The sequence below is a fragment of the Halictus rubicundus genome, chromosome 6 (genome assembly GCF_050948215.1).
Source record: "Halictus rubicundus isolate RS-2024b chromosome 6, iyHalRubi1_principal, whole genome shotgun sequence".
Lineage (NCBI taxonomy): Eukaryota > Metazoa > Arthropoda > Insecta > Hymenoptera > Halictidae > Halictus > Halictus rubicundus.
In genome coordinates this window covers 12,549,617-12,571,435 of record NC_135154.1, presented here as the reverse complement: position 1 = coordinate 12,571,435, position 21,819 = coordinate 12,549,617, and the positions used below count along the sequence as shown (strand labels likewise).

General features: G+C 39.8%; 2 protein-coding genes across 9 annotated transcripts in view; both read left to right on the top strand.

Moving 5' to 3' along the window:
* The first annotated feature begins 89 nt into the window (after positions 1-89).
* Acph-1 (venom acid phosphatase) lies at positions 90-9,410 on the top strand. Of its 6 annotated transcripts, none has more exons than XM_076789935.1 (7): positions 90-209; positions 6,205-6,331; positions 6,797-6,907; positions 7,399-7,664; positions 7,866-8,149; positions 8,218-8,426; positions 8,963-9,410. In XM_076789935.1, the coding sequence occupies exons 2-7, from the start codon at positions 6,221-6,223 to the stop codon at positions 9,188-9,190; spliced, it is 1,209 nt and encodes a 402-aa protein (XP_076646050.1). In that variant the 5' UTR covers positions 90-209; positions 6,205-6,220; the 3' UTR covers positions 9,191-9,410. The 6 variants fall into 6 exon arrangements, with proteins under 6 accessions (XP_076646050.1, XP_076646051.1, XP_076646049.1 ...); XM_076789936.1 differs by lacking the exon at positions 90-209 and adding an exon at positions 2,607-2,766 and having other exon boundaries at positions 6,208-6,331; XM_076789934.1 differs by lacking the exon at positions 90-209 and adding an exon at positions 2,608-2,766.
* A 9,716-nt stretch (positions 9,411-19,126) lies between these two features.
* Positions 19,127-21,819, top strand: part of LOC143355243 (uncharacterized) — a 202,465-nt gene continuing 199,772 nt past the window's right edge. For all 3 annotated transcript variants that reach the window (XM_076789909.1, XM_076789907.1, XM_076789910.1), the window contains exon 1: positions 19,127-19,384. The gene's annotated coding sequence lies outside the window, so the exon portion shown is untranslated. The remainder of the gene's footprint in view (positions 19,385-21,819) is intronic.

Genomic DNA, 21,819 nt, shown 5'->3' with positions numbered 1-21,819 from the left:
GAAATCGCCGTCTTTATCAGAGGTAGCGATCGACGGAGCTTTGTCTACCGCTTGACAATCAAACGTTCTTTCGTTTCCACCAAAGAATCTCTGCAATCAAAGATTATGAGACTTATAAAATGATTTCTGGAGGCGGCGACGGTGGAGATTGTTTGGACGCGCCGCTGCCTGCGAAGCTGCTACAGGCCTAGGGCCTACACCTGAGCAAAGTAAGATATCATAGAATCACCTGCGAGAATGCCGATACTCATTCATTTATGGCGCGTGCAAGTTTATTTACGAAACGCGAGAAATCATTTATATTATTTAAACGTACAAGTGCGATTTAAAGTTCGAATTTGATCGACGACATAGGTGCGCTTCGTGTAAGATAAAAAAAAAGTTACAAATAGTTGCCTTTATGAAATCATTTTAATCTTCATATGATGAATCAAAGAAGTCGAACTGTTTCAACATATTTGACACCGTATTATTTGTTTAGATTTCCTTCTTTTGAATTGACTTCCGTTAACCACATAGATAAGCTTTTGTCTATAAGTTTCAAACACCACGAGGAAAGTACAATTAATTAAAATTGCAAATTTTGGCCCATTTGACAAGACTATTATGCGAGTGTTTATCTTTACATTATAATAACGTCACTATTCCGTTTCGAGTTTATGTAAAAGTTAACATTTATCATGTTAATGGGCAGTCGAGACAGATAATGTTCAAAACAGACACGCACATGCCATTGAAAATAAACTTTTAACCGAATTGTAAATGCTGTGTGGTGAATCTCTATATTCGTTCAATGTTCGAAGAACAATGACACAAGAACATGATAAATGAAAATAAAGTTATTATCCCCGCTTGGCAGAGTACTTTTTAGATGTTGGAGCTGTAAAATGATTACCTGCTATCATCGACGATGATCAGTATCGATTGCAACTAAGTACAATATAGTTCCATTAAATATAATGTGCACCAACTCAAAGGCAAGAAACTATGTGTACGGCGTACGTAATGAAACTTTTTAGCATGAGAACATTTGTTCGCTCAGAAAGAATATTTTTGCATCGGGTCGTGCTATGTAATATATCTAGTGATTTTTTAAACGAAATTTTTACCAACATATGCGTGATTAAAATGATGCCATATAACAAGGGTCATATTTACTTGTTTAATTCACAATACTAATTATATTTATGTAACATTCTTTCTCCTTGAAGTTTGATTGCTTAAAACTGCGACACCCTGTACATTTGAAGCAGGAAGTAAAGTCAATTGCACAGTACTACTAAACCGACAATGTACTATGCATTTTCAATACGCAATCGTGGCTAATTATTCTGTGGATTATTTGTCCTATCAACAACCCGTTTTTCGTCAAGCAGTTTTACCTGTATCAGCCCGAGTATGCGCTGACGAGCTAACAAGAATCTTATCGTCCTCACGATAATACCCCTGACCACGTGTCCAGCATGCAACCAATGCTTGTACAGAATAACAAACAAAAATTTAAATTTTCTGACGTATTTCTACAGTCGAGTTGTGCTTACGTGTTTTAGTTATCTTTGTTACGATTTGATGTCACTCGACAAATTCATTGATCCCGTCTGTGAACAGATACCAGTTGTATACAAATTCAATACTCCGTAAGATACAGCATGAATGATACGCATAATCAAGTGCTTTCTAGTCTGTGTATCTTGTCGATCACTCCAGTCGATTGACGTAGCACGCACAGTTCCGAAGACAATGTAAAATGATTCATATCAAACTTGTTCCAGACGAGATAGTGAAATCAACATTTTCGCAATATATGTCCAAATTTATAGCACTTCTACTATCATCTACAGTGAGCCCAAAAACTATTTGATCATTAAATTTCAAATTTGTTGAAAATCCTCGAATTTGAATTGTTATAATTTCGTAAAAAAGAATCCTACGTGCACTTCAAACCCCAATACAACAGATTCAATAGTTTCTTTGAAAAAAATCCGTAGAAAAACGGCCTTGGAAACCAGAATACCTGTTTAAACAAGATTTTTAACAGTAATTTAGTCAGTACTTTTAGTACATGGAATGATCAATAGGAACGAGCAATCACGATTGAAGAGCTTGCTATTCATCACAGAAAACGTTTAGTTATTTTATTCGCCGAGTTTCCAAAGTATTTTCTTTTTTCAAGAAGATTTTATCAATGTAAATGCAAGTTAGGTAAGACAATTTGAATAATTCTTTCTGAGAAGTTGTTAACCTTAAATATTTTCTACATTTAAAATACCATGACGTTAGTAAGTAAGTCAATGAGTATGAAAGGTCATATGGAAATTACAATTATGCACAAATCAGCTGGTATAACTAAGAGTCTATGTTTATTAAAAAAATATATTTCGTATGCTTCCAATAAGCTGAAATTGATTATTATGAGTATACAATAGATTATTGATTATACGGGAGAATTTAATTTCAGTAGTATCGCAAATTGTCTGTTAACTAATTATCCTGATAAGAAACTTTGTTATGGCTGATACGCAGACAAGTTATCAACACAAGAGGTATATTTAAATGCAAAGAACGTTTAGCTCTCTGAAGATAAAGATACCATTTCGTATTATATACGACGGTATTTGAGGCAGTATTGCTTTACTTGTGTATTCAACCGGTTATTGCTGCGCGTTCGATCACGAAAGTGTAGAAATATTTTGTAAATGTAGACATTTGTGATATTTGTTTAATTTCAACGTTATATTTCAAGCACAAAGGATATTGATACCTTGAGTAAGGCATTAAAAAACTATAACTTCTATTTGAAAGTGACAGATAAATGACTTACAGGGACGTAAACATTAATTGCTCCCTACTAGTTAAAAGTGATTGGAAATAATTATTTCATTTACATAAATAGTATACTTAAAAGAAGTAAACGCATTAGATATCTTATGTATTTGCAATTTTTGTGATAATGCAGATCACAATGTGCTCTGTAAAAAAACAAAAAGACATAGTAACATTGACCGAAAATAGCTTCAGTGTTGTTGTATTATGTCAGTTTTTAGCGATTTCAACATATCTAACAATAAGTGAATTTTAAGATGTTACTTATATTGATGTTTATTAAGATCATAAATCTTTTTCAAAATACATAATTTTCTGTGTGTTTTACACAATGGTTTTATTACGATGACATATTTGAACAAGATAGGGTATAACAGAACATGCGGGATTTACGTCGTGAGCAGTTACGCCATCACAATGGTCCGGATCGAAGAATTTAGGGACATTTGTGTATAACTTTTGAACCGTTTGGGATATTGAAATGAGGTTTGAACTAAAAAATATAAAATAATATCTTTCGAATAATACACGTTAGAATATATGTTTTGTTTAATTTGTTCGCAAAGAACTTAAGCAATTTTGACTGGTGAAATATGCTACTTTCAAAACGCTCAACTTTAGATGATCATAGTAACTAAAATATTTATTCAGTTTCATTAATTTCTTCATTTTGGAGGTCTATAGATGCTTACAAAGCAATACAAATTGATTAGTTTTCAATTTCGAAAAGTCGACTTTTTGGTCGAATGTCCCCAAATTCTTCGATCCGGACCACTGTGCGCCAGATCAAGACTTGTCCCCCCACTCTAACTTCCCCTTCTACCGCGCGATTCCCCACGCTTCCGCCGCGGCCCGGTCACGTGACGCGTTTCGTCTCTGTCGTGCATACTCAGGTAATGGCAGAGAGATGGTACTTTTTCCCCTCAATTCGTGCTCCTTCCCCTCATCTGGCGACACTGCCCAGTGTCCACTTCCAGAGTCTGATTATAAATATAGACTTTCTGACACAAGAAATAACGAATCCACATTACTTTATACAAATAACCAGAATGCGTCTATCCAATTTTTTGTAATATATACCCCAAAAAATAAATTTAATAATTTCTCTTTCATCGCAAACACAATTTTCTTTCGTACAATAAGTATTACGTTGTCATGTTCGTGCATATTTATCAACTATTTCAAGATGCTCTTGATAAATGGCAAGAAGCCTCAACCTTTTCATTTATGCGAAGATTAATGACCGAAATGTGAAAAATGGCCTGTTGGCGTATCGAGTGATAATTCTCTTCGAATGATAATACGTTATTCACTGTTATCTGTTGTCATCCGTGTTTATATAATCGCGAATTTACTTCCGCAAAATTGCAAACTTTTCGTATAAATTCTCGGCTTATCATCGGGCGATCTTGTGCAAGGTAAGATTTACTTGCGCAGAACTGCAGATTTTATGGTTTAATGGTTTTTCTAACGACGCGGCTGCAGATAAACGACTTTGTTCGTCACGAAGCATGTAAATGGCCGTCCTCCATTTTTACACTCGTTCGAACACTGCTGCCGTCTATAGAGGCAATTAATTCGTAATCGAGGTCTGTTATGTCATGAGAAATTGCTTGTTTCTAAATTAAAATTCTTGTTATTCTATATAAAGTAACCGTAAACGGACCACTGGTTATTTGTCACTCACATTACCGTATAAAATTTATGTAAAATCTTTTTTTTATTAAATAAATAGTCCACAGCTTATTTCAAGCTGTTATCACTAGAATTTTCTAGACATTATTACTATATGTCAAATGAAAAGCTCTTTCTCTCTTTAATTATTCTAAAAAGTTGAAAACATAGTAATTCTTATAGTTTTCATGTAGTAAACTTTTAAAAAAACATCCAAGTCGTATGGCCCAATATTAAAAAAGTTATCGTCCTTTTAAAAACGTCCGAATATTACTGTGATTCACTGTATGTTCCTTTAATGATTCATTCGATACCTCGCGAAGATTAAAGAAAAGAAAAAGTGTAAAAGTGATCTAATGGGAAAACTTCCTTAAACATCAATCGTAAATTCTTCCCTATACGTATGTACTCATACGACGCGCGTCACTATATTTTTTGTTGTATTACCGTCAGCGTCTCCGTCATAAGTCCAGAAAATCCTACTATGGTTTTCCTTATCGGTACACATGAGACCGCGTGAACAAGGACAATGAATTTGGAACAGGAATTCCCCTTCGGTATTTTACACTGTGGCAAAATTTGGAAACAATTCGACGAAGGGGAAAACTCGTCTGACGTGTTACAGTCCTTTAAAATCGCCCGCAGCTTGCTCGCCACTCACAGTGCACCATTTGGATCAGCAATTGCAACTTCAGTATTATTAATTTACATCGGCAGACGTCGTGTCGACTCTATTTATTTATTTATTTATTTATTTCAAACGTAAGAGGAACATATACTTTCATTCATTGTCACAGATTTAAGAAACCAGTAAGATTGAGATTTTCAAATTGATATTGGGTAAGGGACCTAATCACTGTGGGGGTACCAACTGCTGTGGCTATATTAATTGTACTTATTTTTAAAGCATAATGAATATTAAAAGAGAGATATGTAACATATAGATTAACTGATTTTAATGGGAAAAAATGTAATTTTATAACGTCGGGAAAATTTTCAAAATTTTCAGCGAGTTCTTCAAATTTTACAAATATTGTTTCTTTAAGTGTATTTAAAATGCGAGTTAAAATCTAAAACGTATTAGTGTACCATGCGTTCTTTGCAATTATCCATAATTTGATATACAGCTTTCCGGAAATGTAACTTTACTACTTATAAAGATCGTGATTTTGTTTCCTAATTGACATAAATTGCTTTTATGAAGGCAGACCATACTATGAAAGCTACGTTTTTATAAAGAATATAAAATCTTTTTATTGCTCATACCAATCGCATACAATACAATGTCGATTCTTGTTAAAACGTTTTTGCATAATCATCATAAAACAATCATAAATCATAAAATTAATGTATCTGGGTTTCAAATATTTATGTATAATTTTCTATTACAAATTTTATAAGATGCAGGGTATGTTAAACAATTATTTAAACTTTTATAGGTGGTTTTATTACAACAAATCGTGTACCTTTACTGTTGACTATAAGTCCAAAGTTATATTTTATTTTATCGGTTATTGTATTATCGTTAAATTAAATCGTATATTAAATTCTATCCTATAACATAAGTCTACATTATTAAAAAAAACTATTAATATTTATTGTCTACTTTACGGATCTGCTTAATAATATGTTAATATTATTACGGATCTGCTTAATAATATATTAGTTTCCAGAACTAACTTCGATTGAACATATTTCTCGTTTCAGAAGGACTATCTACAACATGGTTCGGTTTAATGATTATAGAACTTCCTCATCGATGTACACAATCATTGGTCTAGCAGCCGTCATTTGTGTCGGTGCCGTTCAAGCAGAACTACGACAAGTGAGCGTGGTAAGACACATAATTACTTATTTTTCACTTATTTCTTGTACTCGGATATTTTCTTGTGGAGAAAATTATACTTAATAATTGAAGAGCTTAGTGGATGAACATGTTAAGTGACATTTTTGAAAAAATTGAGATTTCCGGGTGGTAGAACACGTTATGCATCCTTTATAAATTTCAAGCTGATTTTCTTAAATTCGCTAAAATATAAAATATTGAACCGTCAGATTCTATTTATACAACAGTGTCTTGCACATATTTTTGAAATCGTATTGAAAATCCGAACGAACGAAATGTGATGATTTATAGATGAATTAGTGGATACTTTGGAAAATTTACAGTAAAAGTGAGGAAGATTATTTTCATAGGACCATGCACTTTTGAAATCATTATTTCCAAATATAAAAGAAAGCTGCCAATGATTTATTGGAAGTTAGATGTTTGTTATGCTCGCCATTCGTATTTTTGCAGCTATTCCGACATGGTGACAGAGCTCCAGATGATACTCCCCTTGAAACGTACCCGAATGACCCGTACCTCAATTACGACTTTTATCCTGAGGGTCGAGGTCAGCTGACTAACGTAAGTTATCTCTATTATGCGAATAAATGTACAATTATTTTTTATGATCGTTATTATGTAATTGTTATTGCATGATTCGATAACGCTTTAATCTTTATTGTCGGAGGAAGAATGGAAAACGACATAATTTATTATATAATTTACGATATCACATGTTGCAAATAATTTACCGATAAAATTATTTGGTTATTATAATTTTATTAGATTGAAACCGTGAAACCGTTTCAGACACGGATTTTTACAAATGTTATGCAACTATGACAAAAATGAACGCGTGAAACTTAGAACAGTAAAAGGATTAAAACTATTTAAAGATATCGATATATTATTTTCAGCATATTAAACTAATCAATGAAAGGAAGAAATGTTTGCAATGGATACAGACAATTTTCATTTTGCATAAAGATCCCCAGTCTATACGATCACGAAATGTTTCTGTTCGATTTCATTTGTACACGAATATGAAAGAACAAATATTTTCTATATTTTAGCAAGGAAAACGACGAGAGTTCCAGTTGGGAAAGGTCCTCCACGAGAGATACTCAGCTTTCCTGGGGGATCTCTACACACCGCAATCTGTCTCTGGTCTGAGTTCCGATTACGACAGAACCAAGATGTCTCTGCAACTGGTTCTCGCAGCACTGTTCCCACCGAACTCGGAGCAAAAATGGAACCCACGTTTGAATTGGCAACCGATCCCTACGAGATATTTGCTCCGAGTGGAAGACAATATCTTCCTCCCCGATGACTGTCCTTTGTAAGTATCAAGGAAGTCTATTTTTAAGTAGACCGCAGAGTTCGTGCACATATAGTTCTCATTCTTCCGGAAATAGTGTGCAATCATTTTCACTGCACATTCAATGTCCTTTCTGTACATTCAAACGAGCTTATCTTCATCCTGTGTAAATGTATAAAGCAATCTTTGATTAGATTTTATCAATACACATTTTGTTTGCAGATACTTAGCAGAATACGACAGAGTCTTACAGTCGACCGAAGGAAAGATTGGCCTTTCAAAGTTTAGCAATTTTATGCGGCAGTTAACAGTATGGTCGGGGAAAAACATAACAACGCCATTAGACATGTACTATCTCTATCATACGTTGATGGCTGAATACTCTCTTGGTCTTCCTTTACCGCCGTGGACACGTGAAATTTTCCCTGATGGCGAATTACTTAATGGAACCGTATTCGCTTACAATATTGCCAGTGCTACACCTGAACTCAAGAAGCTGTACGCAGGTATGACATCTTTTTCAGCCAGTTGCCCGGTTTTGCCTACTAATGATCTTTACGTTCCAATGTTTTAGGACCGTATCTCCGTCTAGTCACAAGAACCATGCTGGATTTCGTAACCGGAACATCCGTGAAAGGACGGAAACTGTATCTATACAGTGGACATGAAACTAACATTGCTGCCCTTTTGCACGCTTTGGATCTCTACAAGCCTCATGTTCCTGCATATTCCAGTTCTGTGATATTGGAGCTCCACGAAATAAATAACGAATTCTACGTCAAGGTATGTAAAAGGTCTTAATAATTTCACTACCATTGTTAGTAGAGCAAAGATGAAACGTGGAAGATAGGAAGTAAAAACGTCGGAAAGCAAAATTAATATCGTTTACTTTATCTACATGCATACTTATGTGACTGATTGGCGTGAGCATACACGCAACATGCGATCGACACATGTCTAATTAAAAGCCTTTTAAAATGACTTGGAAGTCTTTACGTGTTGAAATGATGGTACGATAAGATAAAAACGATCATTTTTACAGACACAGCGTGTCTTCTGATCGTTGGAAAAACTCGTAATTGTTAACTTCATTAGAAGAAGATGATTGTGAATCAAGTAAAAGAAGTTCAATGTTGCGAGCATTCGCGTAGATTTATTACATTTATTTATACGAGCAGTACAATTTTCGAACTATAATATATGCATATAATTGTATGTATATAATATGTATATAATACCCGCGGGCATCGGCGGTCACCCTCGCCCGCCGCAAAGCTTGCTTTGCGTTTATTTGTTAACATTTGATTTTGTATGTTTAGGTTCTCCATTACTTGGGCATTCCATCGAAAGTCGAAGAGCTTACATTACCCAATTGCGAAGACCTATGTCCTTTGGATATGTACTTGAAAATAATTGAGCACTTGATACCGACACAAGAAGAGCTAGTGTGCAACAAGCAGACGACAATGCCAACGCCGTCAGATGCGGAAGTAGATTTGACGAGATTTAACACGATAGTCGCCGCCAGAACATCCGAAATGGACTAAACGAAAAGTACAAATATCACACATTCTGGGATAACCCTCATTTCGCCAATCCAAAGAGAAAACACCTACGGACATGGTGAATGTAACCTTCTAATTTAAGCGTGTGTTTTTACTGTTGTGATAGAAACATTATACGAGCACCACCTCCTAATTTTTCTATTTATTTATAAACTTTATGTACGTACTGGTATACATAAATATACATATGTAAGAACTGTCATCATATTTTTGATTTTTTGTATCCCGAGTTCTATTACTAAAAAATTAGATGGCAAGATCAGCAAGACATCATTGTTGAAAGGAATTGTTATAAAAATTGAACAGCCAAAAGTAATAAATTTATCAGTGAATTGCGTACGATAAATTAATGCGTGCGAATATTCATGGTTTAGAAGTTATTCTATATCTCGGTTTCTATAATTTATTTTTACTAAATAATTAGTTGGCAAGATGGTCAAGGGAGTGCTTGTCGACATCATTGGTGAGAGGAATTGTTGTAAACATTAAACAGCCAGAAATAATAAATTTTACAGTGAATTGCGCACGACAAATTAATGCGTGCGAATATTCATGGCTTAAAAGTTATTCTATATCTCGGTTTCTATAATTTATTTTTACTAAATAATTAGTTGGCAAGATGGTCAAGGGAGTTCTTGTCGACATCATTGGTGAGAGGAATTGTTGTAAACATTAAGCAGCCAGAAATAATAAATTTTACAGTGAATTGCGTACGATAAATTACTGCGTGCGAATATTCGTGAATTAAAAGTTACTCTGTATTTCGAGTTCTATAAGGTATTTTTACTAAAAAATTAGATTGCAAGATGGTCAAGGGATTGCTTGTTGATACCATTACCAAAAGAAATTGTTATAAACATTAAGCAGCCAGAAATAACAGATTTATCAATAATTACTATCGCGGCGATCGAAATCTAGCGAAGTGAGTTTGGGGTGGGGGAGTTGCGCACCGCGCACCGCGCACCTGATCTCGGCGGCCGCGCTCCATCCGTCAGTCGTGGTGCGTGCTCAGGAGTGAGCGGAGGTGCTCCGGGACCAGCAGGCCGAACGACCTTGGAGTTGACCAGAGGTTCTCCAGAGCTGCCCTGGCCCACCCTGACCACCCTGGCCTACCCTCGCCTACCTTCGAGTGGACCAGCGATCCTCCAGAGCTGCAGTGGACATCACTGGTCAACCCTGGTCCACCTTAAGCTGGCTCGCGGTTGGCCAGCGGTTCCTGGAAGCCGTCTCCGCTCACCTTGGTCAACTTTCAGCAGTTGGTAAGTGACAATACAAATATACATTTTCTGTTTTGGAATACGTGATGATTCAACGAACGCCGTCAATTATTATTTGTGTATTTTTAATTCGAATTTGCTTCGGAATTTTTCACAAGTTTCTTTTCTTGAAATTACATTGTATTATATTTTTGACATAAATTTAGTACTCTGAAATTTTATTATATTATATCATATTTTTTACATAAAATTGGTATTTTGAAATTATATTATATTATATTATATTTTTAACATAAAATTGGTATTCCTCTGAACGGAGGTTCCTCAAGGGGCTCACTCACGGGCCGGGCCGTGGGTGAGTACGGGTATTAGCAAACCCGGGGCGACCCTAGCTTGTAGGTCGTTGCGTCATAATTTCGCAAGAGTTATTTTTGATTGGGATTGTTCATCTTTCCGATCGAATATTTACTTCTAAACTTACAAAAGTCCCACTTGTGAAATTTATTTATCTGATTTAAAATTGGTATTCCTCCGAACGGAGGTTCCTCAAGGGGCTCACTCACGGGCCGGGCCGTGGGTGAGTACGGGTATTAGCAAACCCGGGGCGACCCTAGCTTGTAGGTCGTTGCGTCATAATTTTGCAAGAGTTATTTTTGATTGGGATTGTTCATCTTTCCGATCGAATATTTACTTCTAAACTTACAAAAGTCCCTCTTGTGAAATTTATTTATCTGATTTAAAATTGGTATTCCTCCGAACGGAGGTTCCTCAAGGGGCTCACTCACGGGCCGGGCCGTGGGTGAGTACGGGTATTAGCGAACCCGGGGCGACCCTAACTTGTTGTTTGTTGCGTCCTAATTTCGCTATATTTATTTTTGATTAAAATTGTTCAACTTTCCAATTAAAAATTACTTCAGAACTTTTAAAAGTTCCTTTTCTTAAAATTGAAATGTTTGGCTTATAATTGGTATTCCTCCGAATGGAGGTCCCTCAAGGGGCTCACTCACGGGTCGGGCCGTGGGTGAGTACTGGTATTAGCGAACCCGAGGCGACCCTAGCTTGTAGGTCGTTGCGTTATAATTTCGCAAGAGTTATTTTTGATTGGGATTGTTCATCTTTCCGATCGAATATTTACTTCTATACTTACAAAAGTCCCTCTTGTGAAATTTATGTATCTGATTTAAAATTGGTATTCCTCCGAATGGAGGTTCCTCAAGGGGCTCACTCACGGGTCGGGCCGTGGGTGAGTACGGGTATTAGCGAACCCGAGGCGACCCTAGCTTGTAGATCGTTGCGTCATAATTTCGCAAGAGTTATTTTTGATTGGGATTGTTCATCTTTCCGATCGAATATTTACTTCTAAACTTACAAAAGTCCCTCTTGTGAAATTTATGTATCTGATTTAAAATTGGTATTCCTCCGAACGGAGGTTCCTCAAGGGGCTCACTCACGGGCCGGGCCGTGGGTGAGTACGGGTATTAGCGAACCCGGGGCGACCCTAACTTGTTGTTTGTTGCGTCCTAATTTCGCTATATTTATTTTTGATTAAAATTGTTCAACTTTCCAATTAAAAATTACTTCAGAACTTTTAAAAGTTCCTTTTCTTAAAATTGAAATGTTTGGCTTATAATTGGTATTCCTCCGAATGGAGGTCCCTCAAGGGGCTCACTCACGGGTCGGGCCGTGGGTGAGTACTGGTATTAGCGAACCCGAGGCGACCCTAGCTTGTAGGTCGTTGCGTTATAATTTCGCAAGAGTTATTTTTGATTGGGATTGTTCATCTTTCCGATCGAATATTTACTTCTATACTTACAAAAGTCCCTCTTGTGAAATTTATGTATCTGATTTAAAATTGGTATTCCTCCGAATGGAGGTTCCTCAAGGGGCTCACTCACGGGCCGGGCCGTGGGTGAGTACGGGTATTAGCAAACCCGGGGCGACCCTAGCTTGTAGGTCGTTGCGTCATAATTTCGCAAGATTTATTTTTGATTGGGATTGTTCATCTTTCCGATCGAATATTTACTTCTAAACTTTCAAAAGTTCTTATTCTAAAATTTATATGTCTGGTTTTAAATTGGTATTCCTCCGAACGGAGGTCCCTCAGGGACTCACTGCTGTGGGTGAGTACGGGTATTGGCGAACCCGGGGCGCCCCGAAGCGCCACCTCAGTAGAGTGAAGTTCTGACTTCATCTACTCTTAGTTTCTTGTCGGGTAGGCCGTACTTGTGTACGGGGTTTGTTTGGCTCTCGTGAGCCTGTTAGATTTGCACTCTTGTGCATGTTAGGTAGGCCGTACTCGTGTACGGGGTTAGTTTGGCTCTCGTGAGCTGGTAGATTTGCACTCTTGTGCATGTTAGGTAGGCCGTACTCGTGTACGGGGTTAGTTTGGCTCTCGTGAGCTGGTAGATTGGCACTCTTGTGCATATTAGGTAGGCCGTACTCGTGTACGGGGTTAGTTTGGCTCTCGTGAGCTGGTAGATTTGCACTCTTGTGCATGTTAGGTAGGCCGTACTCGTGTACGGGGTTAGTTTGGCTCTCGTGAGCTGGTAGATTGGCACTCTTGTGCATATTAGGTAGGCCGTACTCGTGTACGGGGTCATCATTTCTTCATCGAATACTTCGGAGTTCCTTCTTTTTGTGTCTAATTGTTATTAGTCTGTTTCAGTTAAATCACAACAGTTCAGCATAATCATCGTTGAACGAAAACAACCAACAGTAAGAAGACTTCACATTATTTATAAATTAGTATTAGTTGTCGAGCAATTATTGTGTTCTATTCATTTTGTTAGTTTCGCTTGTTGATTTGGGTGATAGCCTTCTGCTGTCACCAGGTGGTAGCGTCACCCTCGAATCAGAGCCTTCTGCTCTGGTTCTGTTCTTTCATTCTTGTTTTTCGTTAATCTGAGCCTTCTGCTCCATTTTTATTTTCTCTGGCATTGTTCAGAGACTTGTCAGATTCAGTTTTTTTTGGCTCACAATAATTGCTCGATTCGATTGCGTGCGTTAGTTATTAAGCTTGTTTATCAGTATTGTATAAATGTCGAGTAATTATTGCCGTAACTTCAGTTTGCTCGGTTCGATTTTTGCTTCCGACACAGCCTTCTGCTGTGTCGGACCTTGCTTGTATGTACCAGACCGGTTGGTACCGGTGCTCGGCGTAGATCCATTGAGAGGGATGGTTGAGAGACCTGTTCACTCGTGTAAAATCCTCTCTGCTGTAAGGCCACCCGAGTCGCCTCAACGCTAGTCGTTGCCTGGCGACAGGTGGGTGGGGGAAATGGGTATCGTTTGAACGCTTCTCTCGGCCATCGCTCTTCGTGAGGACACGTCGGGTATCGGTGCTGGCTGGAGTTGGTTCTGCAAGCATTGTACGCGTCGCGTCACCCTCGATCCAGAGCCTTCTGCTCTGGTTCGGTTTCGTTTCTCTCTTTGAAAGAATCAGAGCCTTCTGCCTGATTCGTTTTTCATCTCCCGTGAATCGGAGACTTCTTCTCCGACTCACACCTTTTTCTCCGCAATAATTACTCGACATACGCTGCGAAATTTAGTTTGTAAAACTCGAAAGCGTCGTTGTAAGAAAGGGAGTCAGAAGGAAGCGTATTGAATTCCTTCTGGCTTCCTTTCGGGTCTCTTGTGCAGCAACCTCCTCGTGGTGAGACCCGGGCAATCGATAATATTCTCTATTTGTTAGATCTTCTATTATCTTACAAATAATGAATAAAATCGAGCTAATAGCTGCTCATTTGTAAATTGCGATAACATTGTGAAATAAAATTTAAGACGTACTGATAGTAAAAACTTGTGTATTTAATTGAATTGTGTCTGAATTTATTTTAAACTTGCATGGGATGGGCCAAGGGTCCTTCCTGCCTTCCTTCTCGCTTTCCTTGTTTACCCTTGGCCCACCTACGCCTTCTTGGCAGCTCCTTTTAATTATTAACCGAAACACACACTTCTTGTTTCGGAATACTTTTTTATTCAATATACATCGTACATTTTTTCTGGATTTCTAATTGAAATTTGATTCTGAACTTTTTAAAAGTTCCGTTTCTTAAAATTGCTATGACCCTAGCCTTTATGTCGTTGCGTCCCAATTTCGTTTGATTTATTTTCGATTGGAATTGTTCATCTTTCCAATTGAAATTTATTTCTGAACTTTCAAAAGTTCTTATTCTAAAATTTATATGTCTGGTTTTAAATTGGTATTCCTCCGAACGGAGGTCCCTCAGGGACTCACTGCTGTGGGTGAGTACGGGTATTGGCGAACCCGGGGCGCCCCGAAGCGCCACCTCAGTAGAGTGAAGTTCTGACTTCATCTACTCTTAGTTTCTTGTCGGGTAGGCCGTACTTGTGTACGGGGTTTGTTTGGCTCTCGTGAGCCTGTTAGATTTGCACTCTTGTGCATGTTAGGTAGGCCGTACTCGTGTACGGGGTTAGTTTGGCTCTCGTGAGCTGGTAGATTTGCACTCTTGTGCATGTTAGGTAGGCCGTACTCGTGTACGGGGTTAGTTTGGCTCTCGTGAGCTGGTAGATTGGCACTCTTGTGCATATTAGGTAGGCCGTACTCGTGTACGGGGTCATCATTTCTTCATCGAATACTTCGGTGTTCCTTCATTTTGTGTCTAATTATTATTAGTCTGTTTTAGTTGAATTACAACAGTTCAGGCTGTTCATCGTCGAACGAAAAAAAGGAATCGTATGAAGACTCCTCGTTATTAATAAGTTAGTATTAGTTGTCGAGCAATTATTGTGTTCGATTTATTTTGTTAGTTTCGCTTGTTGATTTGGGTCACAGCCTTCTGCTGTGACCAGTTGGTAGCGTCACTCTCGAACCAGAGGCTACTACTCTGGTTCGCTTCTTTCATTTTTCTTTCTCGTTAATCTGAGCCTTCTGCTCCATTTTTATTTTCTCTGGCATTGTTCAGAGACTTGTCAGATTTAGTTTTTTTTGCTCACAATAATTGCTCGACCTGAGTGCGTGCGTTAGTTGTTAAGCTTGTTCATTAGTATTGTATATATGTCGAGTAATTGTTGCCATAACTTCACTTTGCTCGGCTCGATTTTTGCTTCCGACACAGCCTTCTGCTGTGTCGGACCTTGCTTGTATGTACCAGACCGGTTGGTACCGGTGCTCGGCGTAGATCCATTGAGAGGGATGTTCGAGAGACCTGTTCACTCGTGTAAAATCCTCCCTGCCGTAAGTCCACCCGAGTCGCCTCAACGCTAGTCGTTGCCTGGCGACAGGTGGGTGGGGGAAACTTAGGGTATCGTTTGAACGTTTCTCTCGACCATCGCTCTTCGTGAGGACACGTCGGGTATCGGTACTGGCTGGAGTTGGTTCTGCAAGCATTGTACGCGTCGCGTCACCCCTCGATCCAGAGCCTTCTGCTCTGGTTCGATTTTGTTTCTCTCTTTGAAAGAATCAGAGCCTTCTGCCTGATTCGTTCTTGAACCCCCGTGAATCGGAGACTTCTTCTCCGACTCACTCCTTTTGATCCGCAACAATTACTCGACATACGCTGCGAAATTTAGTTTGTAAGATTGTAAATCGTCATTGTAAGAAAGGGAGTCAGAAGGAAGCGTATCGAATTCCTTCTGGCTTCCTTTCGGGTCTCTTGTGCAGCAACCTCCTCGTGGTGAGACCCGGGCAATCGTTACTATTCTCTATTTGTAAGAACTTCTATTATCTTACAAATAGAGAATAATATCGAGCTAAAAGCTGCTCATTTATAACTTTGCGATAACATTTTAAAATAAAATTTAAGACGTACTAATAATAAAAAGTTGTGTATTTAATTGAAATGTGTGTCTGAATTTATTTTAAACTTGTTTGGGGTGGGCCAAGTGTCCTTCCTGCTTTCCTTCGTGCTTTCCTTGTTTACCCTTCGCCCACCTACGCCTTCTTGGCACCTCCTTTTAATTATTAATCGAAACACACACTTCTTGTTTCGAAATACCTTTTCATTCAATAAACATCGTACATTTTTTCTGGATTTCCAATTGAAATTTGCTGCTGAACTTTTTAAAAGTTCCTTTTCTTAAAATTGCAATGTTTGGCTTAAAATTGGTACTCCTCCTAACGGAGGTCCCTCAAGGGGCTCACTCACGGGTGGGGCCGTGGGTGAGCACGGGTATTGTCGAACCCGGGGCGACCCCAGCCTTTATGTCGTTGCGTCCCAATTTCGTTTGATTTATATTCGATTGGAATTGTTCATCTTTCCAATTGAAATTTATTTCTGAACTTTCAAAAGTTCTTATTCTAAAATTTATATATCTGATTTAAAATTGGTATTCCTCCGAACGGAGGTCCCTCAGGGACTCACTGCTGTGGGTGAGTACGGGTATTGGCGAACCCGGGGCGCCCCGAAGCGCCACCTCAGTAGAGTGAAGTTCTGACTTCATCTACTCTTAGTTTCTTGTCGGTTAGGTCGTACTTGTGTACGAGGTTGGTTTGGCTCTCTTGAGCTGGTTAGATTCGCACTCTTGTGCATATTAGGTAGGCCGTACTCGTGTACGGGGTTAGTTTGGCTCTCGTGAGCTGGTTAGATTCGCACTCTTGTGCATATTAGGTAGGCCGCACTCGTGTGCGGGGTTAGCTTGGCTCTCGTGAGCTGGACTTAGGTTGGCTCTCGTGAGCTGGTTAGTTTCGCACTCTTGTGCGTGTTAGGTAGGCCGTACTCGTGTACGGGGTTAGCTTGGCTCTCGTGAGCTGGTTGTAGGTTGGCTCTCGTGAGCCGGTTAGATTCGCACTCTTGTGCATGTTAGGTAGGCCGTACTCGTGTACGGGGTCATCGTTTCTTCTTTCATTACTTCGGAGTTCCTTCTTTTTGTGTCTAATTGTTATTAGTCTGTTTCAGTTAAATCACAACAGTTCAGCATGATCATCGTTCAACGAAAACAACCAACAGTAAGAAGACTTCACATTATTTATAAATTAGTATTAGTTGTCGAGCAATTATTGTGTTCGATTCATTTTGTTAGTTTCGCTTGTTGATTGGGGTGATAGCCTTCTGCTGTCACCAGGTGGTAGCGTCACCCTCGAACCAGAGCCTTCTGCTCTGGTTCTCTTCTTTCATTCTTGTTTTTCGTTAATCTGAGCCTTCTGCTCCATTTTTATTTTCTCTGGCATTGTTCAGAGACTTGTCAGATTCAGTTTTTTTTTGCTCACAATAATTGCTCGACCTGAGTGCGTGCGTTAGTTGTTAAGCTTGTTCATTAGTATTGTATATATGTCGAGTAATTATTGCCGTAACTTCAGTTTGCTCGGTTCGATTTTTGCTTCCGACACAGCCTTCTGCTGTGTCGGACCTTGCTTGTATGTACCAGACCGGTTGGTACCGGTGCTCGGCGTAGATCCATTGAGAGGGATGTTCGAGAGACCTGTTCACTCGTGTAAAATCCTCCCTGCCGTAAGTCCACCCGAGTCGCCTCAACGCTAGTCGTTGCCTGGCGACAGGTGGGTGGGGGAAACTTAGGGTATCGTTTGAACGCTTCTCTCGGCCATCGCTCTTCGTGAGGACACGTCGGGTATCGGTGCTGGCTGGAGTTGGTTCTGCAAGCATTGTACGCGTCGCGTCACCCTCGATCCAGAGCCTTCTGCTCTGGTTCGGTTTCGTTTCTCTCTTTGAAAGAATCAGAGCCTTCTGCCTGATTCGTTTTTCATCTCCCGTGAATCGGAGACTTCTTCTCCGATTCACACCTTTTCCTCCGCAATAATTACTCGATATACGCTAAATGGTAAAGTGCCCTTTTCCGTCTGTGGAAAAGTAATCTTTCCCATTTAGCGATCTGCGAACTTTAGTTTGTAATATTGTAAATCGTCATTGTAAGAAAGGGAGTCAGAAGGAAGCGTATCGAATTCCTTCTGGCTTCCTTTCGGGTCTCTTGTGCAGCAACCTCCTCGTGGTGAGACCCGGGCAATCGGTATTATTCTCTATTTGTAAGAACTTCTAGTAATCTTACAAATAGAGAATAGTACCGAGCTAATAGCTGCACATTTACATTTTGCGATAACATTGTAAAATAGAATGTAAGACTTGCTAGTTATAAAAACTTGCGTATTTAATTGAATTGTGTCTGAATTTACATTAGGCTACCTCGGGATGAGCCGAAGGTCCTTCAATGCTCTCCTTGTTTACTCTTGGCCCATCTTCACCTTCAAGGCAGCTCTCTTTCAATTATTAATCGAAACACGCAGTTTTTGTTTCAGAATACCTTTTCGTTCAATGAAAAAGGGTTAGCTTGGCCCTGTTGAGCGGGTGTTAGGTTTGATCTCATCAGCGGGTTAGATTTACACCTGTTTAGAACCGTGTGCGAGAACGGTAGGCCGTATAGGGTTCAGAGTCGGATCTTCATCATTGATCATTGGTATATGGGCTAAAGTTCTCGTGGATCTAGTTACAAGATTTATCGTTCGTCAGAGTAGAGGGCGTAAGAAATCTAGTTGTTGTTAACGATGTCGGTATTTCAGATCGTGAGACACGAAACCCCATATGGTGATTGGTCTACTCCTATACCTCGTCTGTGCTCTCATTTCCTCTCTGACAGTAGCTCGTCGGTATCTGCGCTCGCGTGGCTAAATGCTTGCTCGCGTGACAAAGAGATGGCGGTGACTGTAATCTCCCGGCATTCCGTGGGTCGTTCGAAATGGGAGATGCGCGCGCGCTCGATGAAGACATGCGCGAGACAAGCGGCAGCGGTCTCGACAGTCAGTGCATGGCGGCCCGAGGCCCATCGATATCGTATCGCGCAGTACTCGAGGTACGTGTTCGTGCACGCGTGTATTTGCAGCGCGCCGGTATTCTTCTTTCCTTCGATCGCGAGAGTATATCGACACCGTGGTTGACAGTACAGTGCGTGACGCTTGTGCGAGACAGGATTTCCTCCCCTTCGGATCTCGTGGATTCACCGGTCCGAGCCGTCAAACGGAAGAAAGTCCGGACCCGTTGTCGTAAATTCGGTGAGTAATCCCGCACGGGATACACTCTCGCTCGGCTACACCTATCCTCCACGCGTCTTTCGCTTTCGTGCGAGCGACTGTCACATGGAACTGGCTGTCATTCGTTCCGTCCAAGCTTGCAATACACTCTCCTCTCTGCTCCGAAAAAATACTTGTTTCATTAACAAGTAATCTCGTTGACACGTCGTACAACCGGTCATCGTCATTAAAGTATATCCGAGGAGAACACCGGCGACGGTACCATAGGTGACAACGATTTATTGCATCGACCGGGTGACCAGTAGGATCGGAGATATAATCGGGGTACTAGTTTGAGCAGACGGATTATACCGTGAATACGGAAGCACGAGAGCGGCGTGCTCCGACACGAGCCGGACGACAGACGTCTCTCGTTGTCAGTAGGATGACGTATCCGGCAACGGTGGCCAATGATCCGGAAAATATCGAAGGGACAGAATGTAGAGGCTCGGTGTCAGTGGAACGGGTTTCGCACGCGGATATTATCGTTTCTCGCGCAGCGTTTATAGCTGCGTGCACGGGTGTCGTGGGCCCCTTTTTATTTTGACTGGGATGCGCGCATGGCCTGCAGTCCACACCCGCAACGTTGCCAAACGCTACAGGTGTAGCCGTCGATTTCGATCGGGGGAAGGCTCGTCGGTTTCGCGGTAATGCGAAAACACGAGACAGTCGACGAATCCTCGCGAAATCCTCTCGCACGGGAGGTACGTGTCACGGCGCGCCGGTAACGCCGAACGACGCCTAACCTGTGACATCACTATCGCAGCCCATGTCGGCTACGTGGGCGAGCGGCGCGCTCGATTCGGCCATGCCGTGCAAGGTTAACGCGCACGGGCAAGGTTAACGTCGATTCGACCCGCGTCTCCGCGTCTCGAGGTACCTAACTGTATTTTCGCCGGCAGGAATTTCTCAAGCAAACTCAGTCGTCAAACTTTTACCGTGCAGGGAACAGGACATGATAGGGGCCCGAGAAAAATTAGTTTCGAATATTAGGGGGACAACTTGATAACGTCGCACTGTTGCCTGTTTGACCCTAAAATTGCGGCAAAAAGTTTTATTCAGTGTTATCTGAATCTTTCTTCACATTTATCAATCCCTTGCCGTACAATACTTAGTCAGTATTAAAAAAAAAATTGATCTCGGTATGAAAATATTCTTTACACCGTATTCGTTGATTTGCACCACTTAAATTGCATGTATTTTTAATACCATGATAATTGATTCACATATTTAAAGACAGCAACTGTTTAAGAACATCAACGTATTAGTTCCGGCTTAATAAATTAATTAAAAGAGATAAGAAAGTTTTGTTTAGCTTCTGCGTCTTGCAATCGATGCAAACATTTTTTAATTAGCGTCCGCGGTGTAAAATGCGAAAATATTGTGACGGATGCGGGATGTTTGACCATATATCACTGTATTCGTTTTATAGAATCAGAGAAATAATTGCGGGTTTATATTTCACCGTCAAAAAACATGAAAGAACAATTTGTATTAATTACAGGATGAGTTGATACGGTGAAACCTCTGTTATCTGTATGAATTCATTTGGCGTTTAGTCGGTGCATTACACAGTGGTTCATGTAGTGGATCCAAATGGACAAAAATGAAAAATCTGACCGTCCGGAATTGTACAAGGGAGAATCCCATATTGGGGTTCTTCATTGTCTGTAACGAATGAAATTTTTTGGAGCGATTACATACCTCCAACAGGTAGTCCCCCATTATTAAACTGCTGTATGATGTGAATTCGAACAAAATTCTTCTATTAATTGTGTGGGTTAAGTAATTCTTAAAAATGTCTAGCTTCATCATAGTATCATGGATGCACGCAGGATACATGTAAAAAGTACACCCTTTAAGAATGAATAGTTTTTTCAAATGTAGGCCAAACGGTTTGAAGTTTTTTCAAGATGTTAGAAGGATTGTTTTATTAGCTAATGTGTGAATGATTTTTTAAAAAATTTCTATTGGTCGTAATTGCTAAGAAAGTAAAAGTGCAAAAATTTGATGCGATCACCGTAATGAAATTGTTGAAAGTTCACGAGAAAGAATAAAAAATAGCTTACCTAGATCACGTTACTACCGAGAAATTTTACCGCTAATAAAAAATGGACTATTTCAATCGTTGAAAAAGCGCACGGAAGAAGCGCAAAGACTATCCGAACAATGTCGGGTTCTTGGAAGTAGGAAGAATAAATGATGCGTTCGCGATAACGCAATGGGAAATGAAATCCGCTCGGCGACCTGGTTGTTGAAGAATTGGAGGAAGTAAGCAAGCTGCGAGCTTTTCAAGCTCGATGACAAGAGAATCCGCTGGAGCATTATCTTTGGCGTGTCGCGTCGCGTCAGGTTCTTGGAGCGCAACTGTGAAATCGAGCAGAAAGTTGACACCGAGCTAACACACTGGGTGCTCG